At 31.5% G+C, this 18,267-nt stretch overlaps 1 protein-coding gene across 1 annotated transcript in view; it reads left to right on the top strand.

Annotated features, from left to right (window-relative positions):
- LOC108908522 (low-density lipoprotein receptor-related protein 1) overlaps positions 1 to 18,267 on the top strand; it is a 124,890-nt gene that overhangs the window by 81,843 nt on the left and 24,780 nt on the right. Inside the window, exons 9-15 of the mRNA XM_018712579.1 lie at positions 2,418 to 4,002; positions 6,533 to 6,777; positions 6,828 to 7,064; positions 9,482 to 10,555; positions 13,887 to 14,168; positions 14,316 to 14,432; positions 16,107 to 16,715. Of these exons, the coding sequence (XP_018568095.1) occupies positions 2,418 to 4,002; positions 6,533 to 6,777; positions 6,828 to 7,064; positions 9,482 to 10,555; positions 13,887 to 14,168; positions 14,316 to 14,432; positions 16,107 to 16,715 (4,149 nt within the window). The remainder of the gene's footprint in view (positions 1 to 2,417; positions 4,003 to 6,532; positions 6,778 to 6,827; positions 7,065 to 9,481; positions 10,556 to 13,886; positions 14,169 to 14,315; positions 14,433 to 16,106; positions 16,716 to 18,267) is intronic.

Genomic DNA, 18,267 nt, shown 5'->3' with positions numbered 1-18,267 from the left:
AATTCTGTTAAAAATAATCGCATAAGCGTTGGAGACGAGGACCTCTTTTTCTTAAAAATTTTCTTATGAAATTTTGTGCCCACCTTCAATTTTTTAAATTGTCATTTTTATTATTAAAAAATGTTTTAGTTTTTTTTTGGAATTTTTAGTATTTTTTGAGATAATAATTTCAAATAATTTTCTGACCTACTTTGTTAATCGTTTACGGTGAGATACAGCATTAACAAATAATCTAATAAACTTTTAAATAAGAAAGGAAATTACATATATAGATATTTGAAAATAAGAACTTGTTTTGTTCTATTGAAGGGAATTTCAAATGTAAATTGTAAAAGAATTAAAATCTATATGTACTTTTCTACTGTCATCCTGCTAGACAGTACCTAAGACAACTATTATAACAATTTTTACTGTGAAAGAAAATCACATTGGATTTGTTCCGTGAATTATTAGTACACATATAAGTATCTAGATACCATCTTTTTAATATTTACATCTATTATGTTGGACAAAAGACACTTCAAATTTCTAGCCCTGAGGATGGTGTAAAATAACACCGAAACGTTTGCAATGATTTAAAATATAGTGTTTTTTTATTTATTGATCTTTATCCCACTAAAATCCTGACTTGGATTAAAATCTATGTTTGGTATGGTATGAAAACCTGAAGATTAAATTTTGGTATATCTAATTTACTAGCTATCCTCCCATTCATCTGAATCCATGTCTGATTCCTAATACTTAGTGGTATATTGTCCGTCCACTATACATTTCTTTAGTTGATTAAACTTGTTATCGGAAAATCGTAAAATAATATGGAATTTAACCGATAAAGTAAAAAAAAAGGTACACAAATATTGTCACAAAATACACCCATCCGTTAACAATAAATTATCTTCGAAATGGTCGAAAAATTGTATTTCGTGTGGAATTTCGTGACTGCACACTGTAAGTATTCTTAATAAATGAGGGTTTGTCCTATAAAACGGTTTGAAGAAAATTGTGTTTTTATTGCACACTTTGTAAAATCCATTTACATTGTGTGTGTACTGGTAATAAATTTTGCACGAAATATAAATATCAAATTTTATACAGCTGAAAACTTTTGAATCTGAAATTTGAAGTTGTAGGATCCTATAATTGTCCTGTCTACCTTTTTTGTTGTTAATTTTACAAATTCTATATTTGGCAGTGCTAAGTGCAATTTTCTTGACAAATTTGAATTTGTTATCTTGAAAAATACTAAAAATTAAAAAAAATCAAGAAACAATTATTAATAATAATATTACAGCAATTTAAAAAAAATCTCTAAGAAAAAAGAGTTCCCTTCACCTATATCTATACCTATGCGATTATTTTTAACTGTTTTTCTATAATTTTATGACTTCTTAAAACAAAACTATGTCCAGAATTTATTAATGGTTTTGAAGTTATATTACAAAAACTTGGAAAAAAAGAACATTTAACACTAAATCATGTGCCTCATAGAAAAAATGTATAAGCAAAAAGATTATTTTTCACTGATCTGTCTATTTTGACATATTCCTTATTTAAAACTGATACTACCTGTATATTTATACAGGGTGATCCAAAATTGAGTTCTGCTATTTTTAGGATATTACAAAATAGGGGTATCTTGTTATACAGGGTGACCCGTTCATGTTTCAAAAAAACTTGTTTCTCATGGGAAAATAATAGGGGTAGTTCTTGTAGTTTTTTTCTTAGATGCCCTGTTTTCAAGATACAGTGTGTTGAAGTTGTTACTTTCCAAATGGTTTTCCTTAATTATCCTTAAATTTGCTAAAGATAAAAATGTCAAAACACATGCTACGGAATTTCGACAAGTATACCTTTTTTTGTGGTATACTTTAGAGTTTACAGAAACATTTAGAAATGTAATAAATTTTGATTTTTAACATATTTTTTCTTCGATTGTACCCCTTCAATTACTTATATCGGCGACACTGCTTTTCAGAAAGAAACTGTTTGCACATTATTCTTAACGCACAGTTGATGTTTACTCGTGTACAAATTTTGACATTTTTATCTTCAGCCAATTTAAAGATAATTAAGGAAAACCATTTGAAAAGTAACAACTTCAACACACTGTATTTCGAAAACACGGCGTCTAAGAAAAAAACTTTACATGAACTACCGCTATTATTTTCCCACGAGGAACTTGCATACAAGTTTTTTTGAAACATGAACAGGACACCCTGTATAAAGTAAGACAAATATATTATAGAAAAATCTATACAAAACGTACCTTTATTTTTGATAGACAATTTATGGACCATCCTGTAATGTAGGTATTTCAGTTTCAATTAATAAATTCAAAATAAATTTGTAATTATTTCTTCGTAGTGCATGTCTTAAATGAGTTTTTGCACTAGTTAATTTGTTCCAATGCATTTTAGTGAATGAAAAGGTGTTGTTAATTTCAAGAAGTAGTGAAATTCGTGGAGTGGACCTAGAACAACCCTATTATCATACTATACCGACAATAAGTGTGCCACAAGTAATAAGTCCCATACATTTGGAGTATGTATCACACAATAGCACTATATATTGGGTGGATACTCACATAAATGAAGTAAAACGTACAGGCTTAATTCAGGGTCCAACAGAAACACTCATAGACACAGGTCTGGACAATCCGTCCGGCTTAGCAGTGGACTGGATATCTAATTTGCTCTTCGTCGCTTCCAAAATGGGAATAATCGTGTGCAATTTAGATGGAGAATTCACCACTAATATCCTTCAAAACGTGATTATTTTGTCTATTGCTGTTAATCCATTACAAGGCAGTTTATATTGGATATCACTTAATAATGAGACAGCTCTAGTCGAAACAAGTGCTATGGATGGAAGTTCCAGGAAAACTATTGTTGATGCTCTTGCTTCAAATTCTTCTAAATGTTTAACTGTTGATCTAGATTCTGAGCGGTTATATTGGATTAGTGGATATGAAGTATTTTACTGCAATTTTGATGGTAGTAATGTTACAAAATTAAAATTGCCCCCACATGTATCTTCCATAACCGTATATCAGGGTAAAATATATTATTCCAACGATGGTGATCATACCATCCACTTAGCTGATAAAAGTACAGGATTAAATGACACTTTATTGCGCAATAATACGGATAGTGTACTAGCTTTACGAGTTTATGATCCATTAGAGCAGCGAGGCGATCACATTTGCAATAGTAATAAGTCAATATGCCAACATCTATGCATTCCCATATCGGATAAAAATTTCACCTGCAAGTGTGCTATTGGTTATAAAGAAGACTCCCAAGACCCATCTAAGTGTACTGGAATTGAAGAATTTCTGTTTTACTCCAACAACTGGGAACTACATGGTTTGGCATTAGATGGTACAAACGATACTCAAGTTTTGGGCCCTATATCTAAAGTGTCAAGTGCTAATGCAATCGATTTTGTAGCTGCTGAAGATTTAATATTCTGGGCAGATACCGACAGGGGTACAGTTGCAAGAATAAAGAGAGATGGTACCGGAAGAAAGTTTGTTCTCGAACAAACCGAGATGATGGAAAATGTTCCCATTGATTGGTTGACCAGCTTAGCTGTGGACTGGATAGCAGGAAACATGTATTGGTGCGATTCAAAACGAGGTACAATAGAAGTATCACGATTAGACGGCACAAAAGAACATGTACTGTTATCAAATGAAATTGGTAAACCAAATTCTATAGCCTTAGATCCAGTTAGGGGATACATGGTGTGGACTACTGGCAGGAAGTTAGAAATTGCTACTCTAGATGGCCAAAATAGAAAATTGTTATTGGATAATCAAGTGTCTATTAGTGATGTAACCTTCGACTCCAAAAATGAAGTGATCTATTTCTGTGATTTTGGGGCTAATACTATTGAAAGTATTACATATGATGGCAAAAAGCATACCGTTTTACTAAACTTTTCTTTGGAGAACCCAGTAGCATTGACAGTATTTGACGATAAGCTGTTCTGGATAGATATGTGAGTACACAAAGTAAATACAATAGGTATATTTCATTGTTGTAATGAAAAATTGAACAGGGTGTCTTTAAGTTGGATAAGAGTAAGAATATGCTTTAAATAACATTTATTTGAAAACTTGAAAAGGTTTGCCTAAAGAGAATGTTCAAAATTATTACCTTTGCTTTCAATCATACAGATTATCGCTGATATTGGTCCATTGCCGCCTATCCACCTGTGGAAAATTCATTATTTAAGTAATCTTTCATTCATGTCTACAATGAAATGGAGCACTGTCGTGTAAAAATCACATGGATCATGTAACCTTTAAGGGCACATCTACAAGTAGTTCAGACTTCGGAAAAATTAACAGATCGGGTAACTTTTGAGGACACACTTGTGAGGGTGTTTAGGAACAATATATAAAAAGTTACCAACCATAGAGTGCACGCTTGATTATTTATTTAACAAATTAGTTGCAAAATTCCATTGTTTATTGTATATCTTAACAAATTCAATTTTTTTTTTTGAAACTAATTGCGCCAATCGAATGAACGGGAAATTTTACATGAAAAATGTATATAAAGTTATTTTCTAAAATGAAAACTGTAATTTGTAGAATTTTTTTTAAATTGTATGAAAATGTAAAGCGTGGGCCCTTGTGCACAGGACTCAAGCAACGCGCAGCCTCACACACTATCCACTATATTTGTTATAACTTTTGATCAATTTGATCAAATTAAGTCCACAGAAATTTAAATGAAAGAGGAATTTTGTAGCTAACAAGTTATTATGATTTTAAAATCGAAAAAAATATTTGCAGGAAATAAAGGTTATGTAACGTTAGAATTTTCTACAAAATTAATTATAAGATCTGTCATTTCATTAATTTTTAAGATAAAAATCTAAAACTTTCAAACATTACTCTTGAAATAGCATTTAAAATAGTGAGTGATATAAAAAAAATCTTAATATTTTAATTTGAAAAATACAACGCTCGAAATATTCAATAATTTTAAAATAAGGCAAATTTGTTTTTTTAGGTCACGTTTCAAAGTCAAATAACTTTAGTTCACAATATGATATTGTAACTTTACAAGAGCATTTTTTGAAGCTTGAAAACTGTACTTTAAGATGGTCCATTTTGTTTTATTTAACTCGTCGAATTTTGAAAAAATGTTTTGTTACTATAATATTGTATAAAATACGAAAAGATACGGTTTTTCAATAAATTGTCACGAGATTCAGTTTTACCTATATTTTTTTTCGTGATGAAATTATGTAATAGAAGTTTATCTGGTAATGTAATTCATTTTCGTGATTCGAGAATTATTTTTGAATATTAGAAAGAGATAGAGAGAACATCTGCTCGGTGAATGGAGCTTACCTGGCGCATGTTACATGTCTAATGGAGAGATTCGGGTATGACTCCAACTTTTATGACTCAAGATCTGAACTTCTCAAATTGATTTTTTGCGGATGCAAAAGTGGCTGTGCTAATAATTGCGGTTGCCGGAAGGCGGGCCTACTTTGCACCATAGCATGCTCTAATTGTTCCGGAACTGATTGTCTCAATTGCCAAGCATTTTTCGAAGAAGAACGAGAATCAGACCAATTTCAAGAGAATGAAAATTGAATATTGTTATTTTTTTATACATATTTCTATTTTTAATATGCAAATACTTTTTCATATTTAATAAATTTGTTACCTACTTAAGAATCCCATATATTGACTTTTTGCAGAACCCTAAACATCATACCCAAATTTCTTTAAAATTTAACTAGTTTTTATTTTATATTTGTTCAATGATCTGAAAAATATCAATATGAGTAAAATTGCTTTGAAAATGTAATTTTGAAATAAATTGTTTAAAAAAGTCGGCCATATTGGATCAGCCATTTTGATTTTACATTTTCTGATATAATATTCTTGTTCGGAGACCTCAAAAACCCCTATAATGTCAATTTAACTAAATTTACTTTGAAATTTGTAATTTTTAAATAAATTTTAAAAAAAGTCGGTTATATTGGATCGGCCATTTTGAATGTTTATTTTGTGATATAATATTCTTGTTCAGCAACTTCGAAAACCCCTATAATATCAATTTGATTAAAATTGCTTTGAAAATTATAATTTTTTAATAAATTGTTTAAAAAAAGTCGGCCATATTGGACCAGCCATTTAGATTTTTATTTTTTAACATTATATTCTTATTCAGAGACCTCGAAAACCCCTATAGCATCAATTTGATTAAAATTGGTTTGAAATTTTTTGATTTATTTAAAATAATCTTTGAAAAACCATTTTTTATCGTTTAAACAATTAAATAATTAGCGTACAAATATAAGTTTATAAATTTTTTTTATAAGCCATTTCAAGTCGATTGCAAAAGGTTTTATGAAAATCCAAGGCTCTGCTAATTATTCCGAAATAATGCACATTTTTAAGCTACCTTTATTCCACTAAAGTGATTTATCAAAAAATGTGGTCTAACTAAGCCAACAGAGGCTGTAAATATGTTTACATTTATTATTGTTTTTTCAATTTCAGCTCACATAGCAGAGGCAGCGTAAAAATGGCCCCCACATCCAATTTGTCTCGCTTTGTCATACTAAAAGACAATTTGGGCGATTCATTGAAAGATATTCAAATATTCTCAAAACATAAGCAATATGGTACGAACCCTTGTGGTAAGGATAACGGTGGATGTGAACAATTATGCCTATTTAACAGTACCCACCCCGTGTGTGTCTGTTCACACGGTCGTATCGCATTAGATGGGAAAACTTGTGAACGTAGGTACATAAAACTAATCTGAATTTGAAATAAAATATTAAATTTTTAGCATTTGAAAGTTTTGTCATGTTCTCTCGTGTGGTCAGTATCGATTCCATACAGATGATTGGTGACAAGAATTTACAAAATTCACCTCAGCCTAGTATTAAAAACTCTACTTTACTGAAGAATGCTATAGGTCTGTCTTTCAGCTACAAATATCAAAGACTTTTTTATTCTGATATTCAGAAAGGTTCTATTAATACTGCATTCTTTAACGGCACTGATCATAAGATCATTGTTGAAAGTAAGTACAATTTTTATATAATTTTGTTTACCGACTTTCAAGTTTACAATATAATTGATTAAAAAATTTTAAAGTTTGAATTCAAGTGCTCATAATAAGAACAAAAGTATGGAAAAATATCCGGAAATGCTTTGTTTTCAAGATATATTTTGTTGAAACTTGAAAAAAAATGTTTCTTATATAAAATGGATTTTTTACAAAAATAGAATTTTTTCAGAAATAGACCACATAGCCACAAAAAATACATAAGTTCTATGCCAAACATATATTCATATTTATATTTTTTGAAAAAATTTATATTTTTTTGTGTAATAAGTGTAATATTATAATAACTCACAAAGGATTTGTTTTTGAAAAAAAAATGGAAGAAATATATATTTTTCAAAATATTAGTGAGAGTATGGAAGCGATCAAATGGCGTTTTCAGTAGATTTTGAACTTAAACGTGTTAATTCACTGGTATAGGCGCCATTTTGAATGCGCCATTTTGAAAACTTGTAAGGTGTACTTAATATTAGGTTGTGTACTTGCTTACGAACGTTTCTAGTTAGATAGCATGAGCTTAACCGCAATTAAATGGCGTTATTAGCAGATCTTGACCTAAAATCGAGCTATTTCGCTTATATAAGCGTCATTTCGAGGTCGCCATTTTAAAATTTGTGCAAGGAGCACATAACATTTGGTAGAGCACTTCCGTATCAACGTTTTGTGTTGAATAACACTAGCTCATATACCGTCAAATGTGGATTGCAACAGGTTTAAGCCAAAAATTTTGGTATTTCGATGATATCGGCGCCATTTTGAAGTCGCCATTTTGAAAATTCAGACACGCATGGAATTTGGTAACTCTCTACCAGACAAACATTTTTTGTTGCATAGCTAAATTTTCGTCATCATCGCTCCTTTTTCAGTAGCACTTCTTTCAGGAGGTCGCAAAAATTCGTGGATAGTAGCCGCCATATTGCAACCGCCATCTTGAAAATTAAAAAGCGCCACACGGCTTTCGGAAGCACTTGAATTTTTTAAGCCATTGTGCGATTTTTTTGACCGATTCAATTTTTGTACTAGCGGGTGGCACGGTTATATATATATTTTTTTTTTTAGAATCATGGACATTTTTTGATGAAGAAAATATGGATTATTGCTAAAAGAACATTTTTAACTTAAAAAAATGAATAAAAAGTGAAAAATTACTTATTACATTGATTTTCAGCAAAACGACAAATTTAAACATTCCCGGCACTAAGAAAAAAAAAATCGCAGCAGTTTGAAATTATCAGGGTTTCATTACGATGCTTTGAGGTTGAAAAGTTACAGTCGATGTCCTTAGCTTATTCATTATTTACAAAGTTATTCCAAGTTATTCAAATATCCCTAATTATGCAATTTTTTACTTTTTTTCTAACCAACATTTTCACTTCGAAAAAATTTTTTATATCAAGAACCCTGCTTGTATTTTTTGTACGACCATTATCTCCCGAGTAATTGATTGCCAAAGTCAAAAATGATTTTTTTGCTTTGATCGACGATCACTCAGCGAGAAATAAACATACAAGGCTCCGGAACCACTCAAATTAGAGAACTTTATCTAAAAGAGCTTTACGATGAAATTACCAAACAAATTTTTTTTAAGTCCATAGACCATTTCAAAAAAAGCAAAAATTTACAAATTTTTTATTCCGTTGATTTTCTTATTACTAAAAAATTGCTGACACTAAAAAATTTTAAACTGAAGATCTGAAAACTAAACACCTGAAGCTGCAATTCTATTTTTTTTCTTCTCTCTACGATCATTTCCCTCCAAGTTACAGCTCTTTGAAAATCACCCAAGATTTTGGGATTTTTTTAATACCCCATAATTTCTGTGCCTAGTGTATCTTTAATGATGCAATCACTTATTGACTGGTATTAACGGCTGGTTCCTTATCTGTAGATGTCGATTCAGAAGTAAAGCTGTATTGCAGCTGTTCCACTTGTTCAGAATTTTTTAATTTCATTATTTAAAAAAAAAACAATGAAATGTGACAATTTTCTTTTGTAAAAATCATTTCGTTACATGCACATGTAAAACATGAAACATACTATATAACTAAACTTTCTGAGCTAGATGTGTCTATGTGGTTTTTCCGAGGTTGTTCAAGTAAGAATTTTTAGATAAACTACAAACGAGTGTATTTTAATTGAATATTTTTTTTCTAAATGGATATAGTAAATTGAAAATAAGTAAAACATAAACTTATGGACATATAACCAGACCCTTGAAGTTTAGTGGGCCCAAAAGAGGGTTATAATTTTGCCAAATGGGCCACTGCCTTGTTTGACCATGTTCTGAAAAATTTAGTTAATCATTTCTGGTTATGTGCCTGTGAACTTACCAAAAATGTTTATATTAATTTTTTTGTGTTATTTTTTTTTAGGGCAAGGGTCTGTAGAAGGTTTAGCATATGAACAACTAGGCAATGCTTTATACTGGACTTGCAACAATGAAGCATCAATTAATCGTGTAAATTTAACACACACAATGTCTAATGCCAGTCATGTCGAAACAATAGTGCGTTTACGACTACAAGACAAACCAAGAGGAATCGCTGTGGATAGTTGTGGAAGTCGAGTTTACTGGAGTAATTGGAATTCTCATCAGCCTAGCATTGAACGGGCATTTTTAACTGGCTACAGACGAGAATCCATAATAAAAACAAACATACGAATGCCAAATGCTATAACTCTTGATCACAAAGCACAGAAACTTTATTGGGGAGATGCAAGACTAGATAAGATAGAAAGATGTGAATATGATGGCTCAAATAGAGTAGTTCTGGCCAAGGTAACTCCTCAGCACCCATTTGCCTTAGCAGTGTACGGAGACTTCATTTATTGGACAGATTGGATGCTGCATGCAGTAATAAGAGCTGATAAATATACAGGCCAGTATGTCGTTCTCTTGAGGAGAGATGTTGCTAGACCAATGGGGATCGTTACGATAGCTAATGATACAGAAGATTGCTTCTCTAATCCTTGTTTAATACAGAATGGAGGATGTGAGGAGATTTGCAAATTATCATCATCGGGTGCTGTAGAATGCGCTTGTTTGGAAGGTCGTGTGTTGACTGACGATGGACAATGTATTTCTAAAATATTTACTAACTGTACCAACAACGGAGACTCTTTCCGATGTTCAGACGGCGGATGTGTACCATTCCATCTCACTTGTGACGGTATACCAAATTGTGCAGATCGATCAGATGAGGAACCAGGTTATTGTGGGTATCGTACCTGTCCGTTAGGCTGGTTCCCTTGTCAGAACAAGATGTGCATCTCGTTAAATTTGACTTGTAATGGTGTAGACGATTGCGGTGATTCAACCGATGAACTCAATTGCTCCTGTACAGAAGTGGGTCGTTTCCTTTGCGGTAGTGGCGAGTGTATAGACAAGATTCATAGATGTGATTATGATCCTGATTGTCATGATAGATCTGATGAAATTGGCTGTGGTAAGTAAAATAAAAAGTTTTGAATGTTTTTGGTTTCTAAGAGAATGGCAAAAATATTAAGTGCAAATAAATTGAAGACGATGTAAGAAAATATTCCCATTTTGATAGTACTTATCTAATTTGATTAATAAAAAATGTATGTATTTAAAATAATATAAAAACAATATAAACAATACACAATATAAACAACAATACAGACAATATACAACATTAATACCTTTCTTAAATTCACAAAGTGATTATGTCAATCTTTCGCATTATCATTACGTTTTATCAAAACGGTGCTTTATACAGGGTGTCCCGTTCATGTTTCAAAAAAACTTGTGTGCAAGTTTCTCATGGGAAAATAATGGGGGTAGTTCATGTAACATATTTTTCTTAGACGCCCTGTTTTCGATATACAGTATGTTGAAGTTGTTACTTTCCAAATGGTTTTCCTTAATTATCTTTAAATCGGGCTAAAGATAAAAATGTCAAAATTTGTACATGAGTAAACATCAACTGTGCGTTAAGAATAATGTGCAAACGGTTTCATTCTGAAAAGCAGTGTCGTCGATACAGATAATTGAAGGGGTACAATCGAAGAAAAAATATGTTAAAAGTCTAAATTTATTACATTTCTAAATGGTTCTGTAAACTCTAAAGGATACTAGAAAAAAAAAAGTATATTTGTCGAAATTCGGTAGCATGTACCATTTTCGAGAAAAATTTATTTGAATTTTTTTTGCTCACATAAAGCGGCACAAGTACATTAACAAAATATTAAATTGAAAGAGGACTTTACCATTGAGTAAGCTGAAGACATTTAGCTACCAACAGTATTTGCATTTAAGGCTATAATTTTAATTTCTTACGTATCACATGAAACAGTTAAATTGTAAAACATTTTATTAACCAAAAAAAAAAATTAAATTTATTTTAAGTTTTAGTTTATTATAAACTAACATTCAAAAAAGTAAATCAAAATAAACAGATTATGATAATTAATTGTCTATTATTAACTAATTTTAGATTTTGTAAACTACTACACTATCATTACTAAAATAAACAATTGTTGAATGGACTGAATTGATGGACATGAATGCTTAAAACAAGTGATAAAAACAGAATAATATTAGGAAACAGACTCGGAGACATATAGAACAATTGCTGCGCAATTAAATAAATGTGCAAACTCGAAATGCTACAGTATATACTGAAATTGTCCCCCATTTCCTTCTGTGCAACTTCATTTTTCTTGATAGCATGTACCTATCGAATTTCAACAGGTATACCTTTTTTTTTTTTTGTATGCTTTAGAGTTTACAGAACGGTTTAGAAATGTAATCAATTTTGACTTTTAACATTTTTTTTTTCATTTTTCCCCTTCCGGTTCCTTTTTTGGGGGCCATTGTTTTTCAAAAGGAACCGTTTTGCCCTTTTTTTTTACGGCCCGTTTGTTTTTTGTTGTTTTCCAATTTTTGCCTTTTTTTTTTTTGGCGGTTTTAAGGTTATTTAGGGAAACCCTTTTGGAAGTTACCACTTTCACCCCCTTTTTTTTTGAAACCGGGGGTTTTAGGAAAAAAACTTCCTTGACTTCCCCTTTTTTTTTTTCCTTTTGGAACCCCAGTTTTTTTGAAACATGAACGGGGCACCCTGTATATGAGTAACAGTCAGCTTTTTTACTTCCTCAATAAGATCACAGTACTGCAATTTCTTAAGGCAAATTGATTTATAAAGTTTAAAATTATATGAAAACGGAAACATACCTTAATAGATGTCACAAAGTGTAATATACAGGGTGTCCCATAATTATTCTGAGAAAATAATAGGGGTTGTAGAAATATGCTGTTTGGACGCTACAGCAAAAAAAAATATCAAAAAATATCAGTTTATTGAAACAGCTTAGAGTAATTGCTCAAAGTGTCCTCTACGTTGCTCAGTACACAACTGGGCATGATTGTTCATTGATTTGCGAACTCTGGAATATCCCCTGTATGTTCTGAACCTGTGTAGATGCGGCCATCCATCTTCCCAGTTGTTGGTTGGAAACAGGAGTTTCATACACTAAAGCGTTTAGATGGCCCCAGAGAAAATAATTCAACAAGTCAGGCGACCACACAGGCGAATGCACAGGGCCATCTCGGCTTATCCACCTGTTGGGTCCAAATACTGCCGCACTGGCAAAGCAAAGTGGGTTGGAGCGCCATCATGTTGAAATCACATGTCAGTTCTTATGTCAAGTGACACATCCTCCAATAGTTCCGGAAGCATATGCTGTAGGAATTGAGCATAAACATGCAACTTCTCCGTAAATCATATGCATATCAGCAAGTTCCGCATACGAATAATGCTCCATTTTACTACCAAATTAATGCTATTTACGTTTCGCGCACCAGTCACTACATCTGAATCGGTGTGGTGACTTTAGGCTGATTAAAATATAAACAGCAAGGTAGTGAGTCAACGGACACCTGCGCTATAGTGACCAAACGGCATATTTCCGCAAAGGGATTTATAAGGCCAAATTGCTTATTTTCATTCATTTCTACAACCCCTATCATTTTGTCGCAATAATTATGGGAAACCCTCCCTGTATACTTTGTGGCAGATATTTACCATTTGCCATAATTTCTAGTGATGGGAGAACTCGAATAAAAAATCGAGTACTACCCGATTCTTAATAGTACTTATTCTCGGATACTTGCTAAAAGTACAAAAATACTTTTTGTTCTCGATAGTTGTCAGGCTACCTAGCAAATATCATGCGAGATGTGTTCTCTATCAAATAACATTCACTTGAACAAACGGTTGACTCAAAAACAGAAATAATTTCAAGTACTTATTCTAAATATCTACACACATATTGTATATGATTTTAAAAAGATTTGTTGGCAACAAAAGATTATATTGAAATAATCACATTTTTTAGGAAATATATTTAAAAAGCAGTACATTTAAATAATTCTATACAAAGCTTTATATAATAAACATGTAAATATACCAATGCATAATGTTTATAACATTCAATCTTCCGTAAGGCACTTTATTCTCCATTCTCAGTACTCAGATAATCATTTGATTCTGCGTTTCACTGATAATTCCTAAGGAATATCAACTTAATGATTTAAATAATTGACACATTTGTCAAAAATTCTGTAGTGAGCTGCCGCATATGGAGAATCACTGAAACAGGGCAATGGAACAGACTAAAAATGGCACCGATAAATAGATATGCATATGAACTAATAATTGTAGAATATGCCAAGATAATTCTTATTGTTGAATTAATAAATGTTGAATGTTACTAATCATTGAGTATGTATTACTATTTTTGTATTTTTTTTTTCAGAAAAACCCAACTGTACTTTGTTGCATGGAAAAGACTTTGTAAACTGTAAATACACCACAGCTTGCTTGCATAAAGATTGGTTTTGCGATTCAGATGATGATTGTTGGGACAATTGGGATGAATCTAACTGTACTCATGTTGAAAAACCTTGTCCCATAGATTATTTCCAGTGCTCTAATGGATTATGCATAAATATAACCGCTCGCTGTAATGGCTATAATGATTGCAATGATACAAAGGTTGGAAGTACACTTAGCTCTGATGAATTGAATTGTAAATCAAGTAAGACATTTTACTTTTTTTTTTTATTAATGTAGCTAGGTATATATTATGAATTTTAAAAAATGCACACTAATCTAAAAATTGCGTAATTTAAGTAATTTATAAGGTATTTAATTAATTGGACAGTAAAGTAAATTGGTATTTTAGGAAATAAATGCCGCAGTAATGAATTTCTCTGTGAAAATGACTCAACTTGTATACCTCTAGCTTGGCACTGTAATGGAGTTTTTGATTGTGAAGATCAAAGTGACGAATTAAATTGTAGTAAGTATATTTATTTAAAACTAGTATAAAAAATTCATCACCAGCAGAAATATATTTCATACAAGGTGTTTTATAATTCAAATGGATTTGTCAAGGTTACTAGAACCTATAAAATTATTGAAACGCTTCCGAGTATAGAGCTTTCATAAATGATTACAAGCTACATGATAGCTGAGCTTAGGCAATCAACATTGCACGGCAGATTCTGTCAAAAATCCCTAAATCTTAGCGTCACCGATATTAAGGATTTGTTTACAATTAACAGTGACAAACCGTTACGTCTACGCTCGACATAAAGTGATCGCTGATAGATTAAATAGAATCTCGCGAAAAGTTACACCAGTGTTGTCTTTTATTGTAATCTTGTTCTTATTGTTTTAATAATTTTTAATTTTACCGAGATTTAATTACCAATGTGAAAGAAATAAAATTACTGTTGCAAATAAAATTTAGTGGTTATGTGACTTGTAATCATTTATGAAGCCTTTGTACATGTGGCTATTTCTTTTATTATTTATATGTTCTTTTATTTATCGGTACAAGTTTCACACGTAGTGTGCTGAACTTCTAAAAGAATAACACAATTTGAGGTAGTTGTATCCCAAGTGCGGAGTTCAAGTAGAAAATTTTCGAACAAGTCTCATATTTGAGTCACGTAGTTTCGACAACTGGTAACATCGTACAGAGCGAAGTTGTGTGTGAGAGATTAATGGAAATAGATATTTATAGGGCACAAACTGATATTTACAGGTTAGGTTAGTGTTAAATATAGTGGATGCATTACAATCGTTTGGTAAGTTTTTAAAAAAATTTGCAGAAATCGTCCGTACTGTTTGATATAAGTTCCGTTAAACGAAAAAAGGAAAATGGAACAAAAAAGGTTTTAGTTCAAAATTTTATAGAATGTCAGCGTGTGAAACTTTTCTCCAATGTGCGACGTTGCCACATTTCATTGCGTGAATAATTATGAAAAATTTAAAAGTTTGAGTATTAATATCTTTAATACTAGCAGGTCAATCCTTTCCAGATTCTTACATATAATGAATTTCTACACAAATTAGTCTTGCCTAAAATTTTAGCAGTTTCTCGAAGGGTTATTGCTACAGTAACATTTTCATCTTAACGACAACATTTACCATATTACCAGAGCTACGAAATATTACGTAACAAACACCCTGTATATTTTATTTGTTCTACAAAAAAAGATACATTTGTGGGAATTTTTTCCTTAAAAAATCGCTAATAATACTTCCACTATAAAAATGATCATAGTTGAACATGACTTGCAATTAAAAATGATTGGGACACTATTCTAACGTACTTGAAAAAAGAAGTTCTCTAAAATTGGTCAGAAAATAAAATAAAGTTGTAGTAGAACACACCGTATATATATTTTTTTGATTTACAACTCGAAATTTCTGAGCTACAAGCGCAAAAAATGGAAAACATGATTTACAACTCGGAAGTCGAGTTACACATCATGAAAAATGTAATTTTGATGGCACGTTGTTAGGTTAGGTTATTTAATAGACATTTTTCTGACTTAACTAAAAAATTTCAATTAGTAAAACTGAAAAATAAAGAAAATATATAATGATCTTTCCACACACTCATACGATCTTGATTTTGATATTATTTATTATTCATCACATAAATAAATTACATTTTTTTTAGACCTTCAGTGCCGTACCGATCAATTTCAATGTTCAAACACCGAATGCATACCAAAGTCCTGGCAATGTGATGGCAATCCGGATTGTGCCGACTTTTCTGATGAGACAGAACATTGCTCTTTGAATGAATGCGGTAAATGGGAGTTCCGCTGTAATAGTACTGGTCGATGTATTCCTTTAACATGGGTGTGTGATGGAGAAGCAGATTGTCAAGACAACGCTGATGAAGACCTTCTCCAAGGCTGCACACTTAATATATGCACAGATGAACAATTTCGGTGCAATGACGGAGGCTGTATCCATAAAGTATATTTATGTGATGGGGATAGAGATTGCCGGGATGGCTCTGATGAGTCAGCCGATTGTTATAAGACTTGCATAGCTGGGGAATTCCAATGTAAGAACGGTAATTGCATTATGGAACTTATGAAATGCGATGGAAAAGATGATTGCGGTGACGGAAGTGATGAAGGGGAGCAGTGCCAAAGAGAAAAAGAGTATTGTAAAGACGAAGGCCAGTTTCTTTGTTCAAATGGTGTTTGTATAAATGATACCCTTCTGTGTGATGGCGAGGATAATTGTGGTGATTATTCCGATGAAAACAAATGCAGTAAGTAATATTACACTTATATTTTATTTAATATATAAGTTGTGATGTTTACCTAGAAGTATCGTATAGAGATTGATATTAAATGTATAGGATGTTCTTACATTGGCTAGCTATTTTGTACTTTGGGTCAAAATGAATACAAAATAAAATCAAATGTAGTAGGGGCCAATGGGGATCAGCTACACAAAACTAAGGGAGGTGGGGGCTAGGAGGAGGGGGTCTTAGGTCCACCTAAAAAATTGCTGCCCCACTCTTTGGCCCACACCCAGCTATAGAGGAATAATTATCAAAATAATATACATAAAAGAATTATACACAGGGTGGGCAATTAGTATGAGAAAGTAAAATAACTCCCTTGTTACTCATAAAACAGAAAAAAAGTTTATATAAAAGTTATACAGAATCACTAAACCTAAATTACAAAATTAATTTGGTACAGGGCCATGAGTAAAAATGGGACACGTCAAATATTACATTTTTCAATTGGAACACCCTGTATATTTTTAAATATATGGATTTCCGAGAAAATTCTATATATGGCAATATAAACAGTTTATCATTTTAGTGTGGGGTTGCCGAGTTATGTAGAAAATTTTTTGAATTTTGGAAAAAACATGATCTCGAAGAAGTTGTATTAACTTTCAGCTACTAACACTTGGAACAAAATAATTAAACAGTGTTATAGGCAAATGTTAGACAAAGGCTCCTATATTAGCTAATATCGATATTTTATACAGGGCATTTTTTATAATACGATCATTTTTAGAAAGTTTAAACTTGATTTTCTAAAATTTTTCAGATGGAATACCCTATATTTTATTGTTCTATTTTATTCATATATCAGTCCGCTTCAATTTTTATTAAGCATTATCTATATCTAAAATTGTTAGCTTTTAAGATATAGCAACATTTCTGAGAAAACTTTTATTATTTTATGGAATACCACAAATAAATATTAACTAATAATCTTATGAATTAACTCAAAATGGAATGATGAATTATGAACTAACAAGTTGACACAACGTGACAGTTTTTTTCAAAGCCATTTCGTGCGACCGAAAATAATAAAAATTAGGTTTTCCAGAAATGTTGTTATATCTTAAAAACTAACATTAGAACATACTTAAAAAAAAGTTGAAGTGGACTGATATGTGAATAAAATAGAACAATAAAATACAGGGTGTTCCATTTGAAAAATTTAGAGAATCAAGTTTGAACTTTCTTAAAATGATCGTATTATAAAAAATGCCCTGTATAAAATATCGATATTACCTAATATAGGAGTCTTTGTCTAACATTTGCCTATTACTCTGTCAAATATTTTTGCTCCAAGTGTTAGTAGTTGAAAGTTAACTTCACAACAACTTCTTCGAGGTCATGTTTTTTTCCAAAATTCAAATAATTTTCTACATAACTGGGCAACCCTGCACTAAAATGTTAAACTGTTTATATCGCCATATATAGAACTTTCCATATGTTTAAAAATATACAGGGTGTTCCATTTAAAAAATGTAATATTTGGGGTGTCCCGTTTTTACTCATCACCCTGTGT

The sequence above is a fragment of the Anoplophora glabripennis genome, unplaced genomic scaffold (assembly GCF_000390285.2).
Source record: "Anoplophora glabripennis isolate ALB-LARVAE unplaced genomic scaffold, Agla_2.0 scaffold313, whole genome shotgun sequence".
Classification (NCBI taxonomy): domain Eukaryota; kingdom Metazoa; phylum Arthropoda; class Insecta; order Coleoptera; family Cerambycidae; genus Anoplophora; species Anoplophora glabripennis.
Note: the sequence above shows the minus strand (reverse complement) of the source record. Positions and strands in the feature narration are given on the sequence as shown.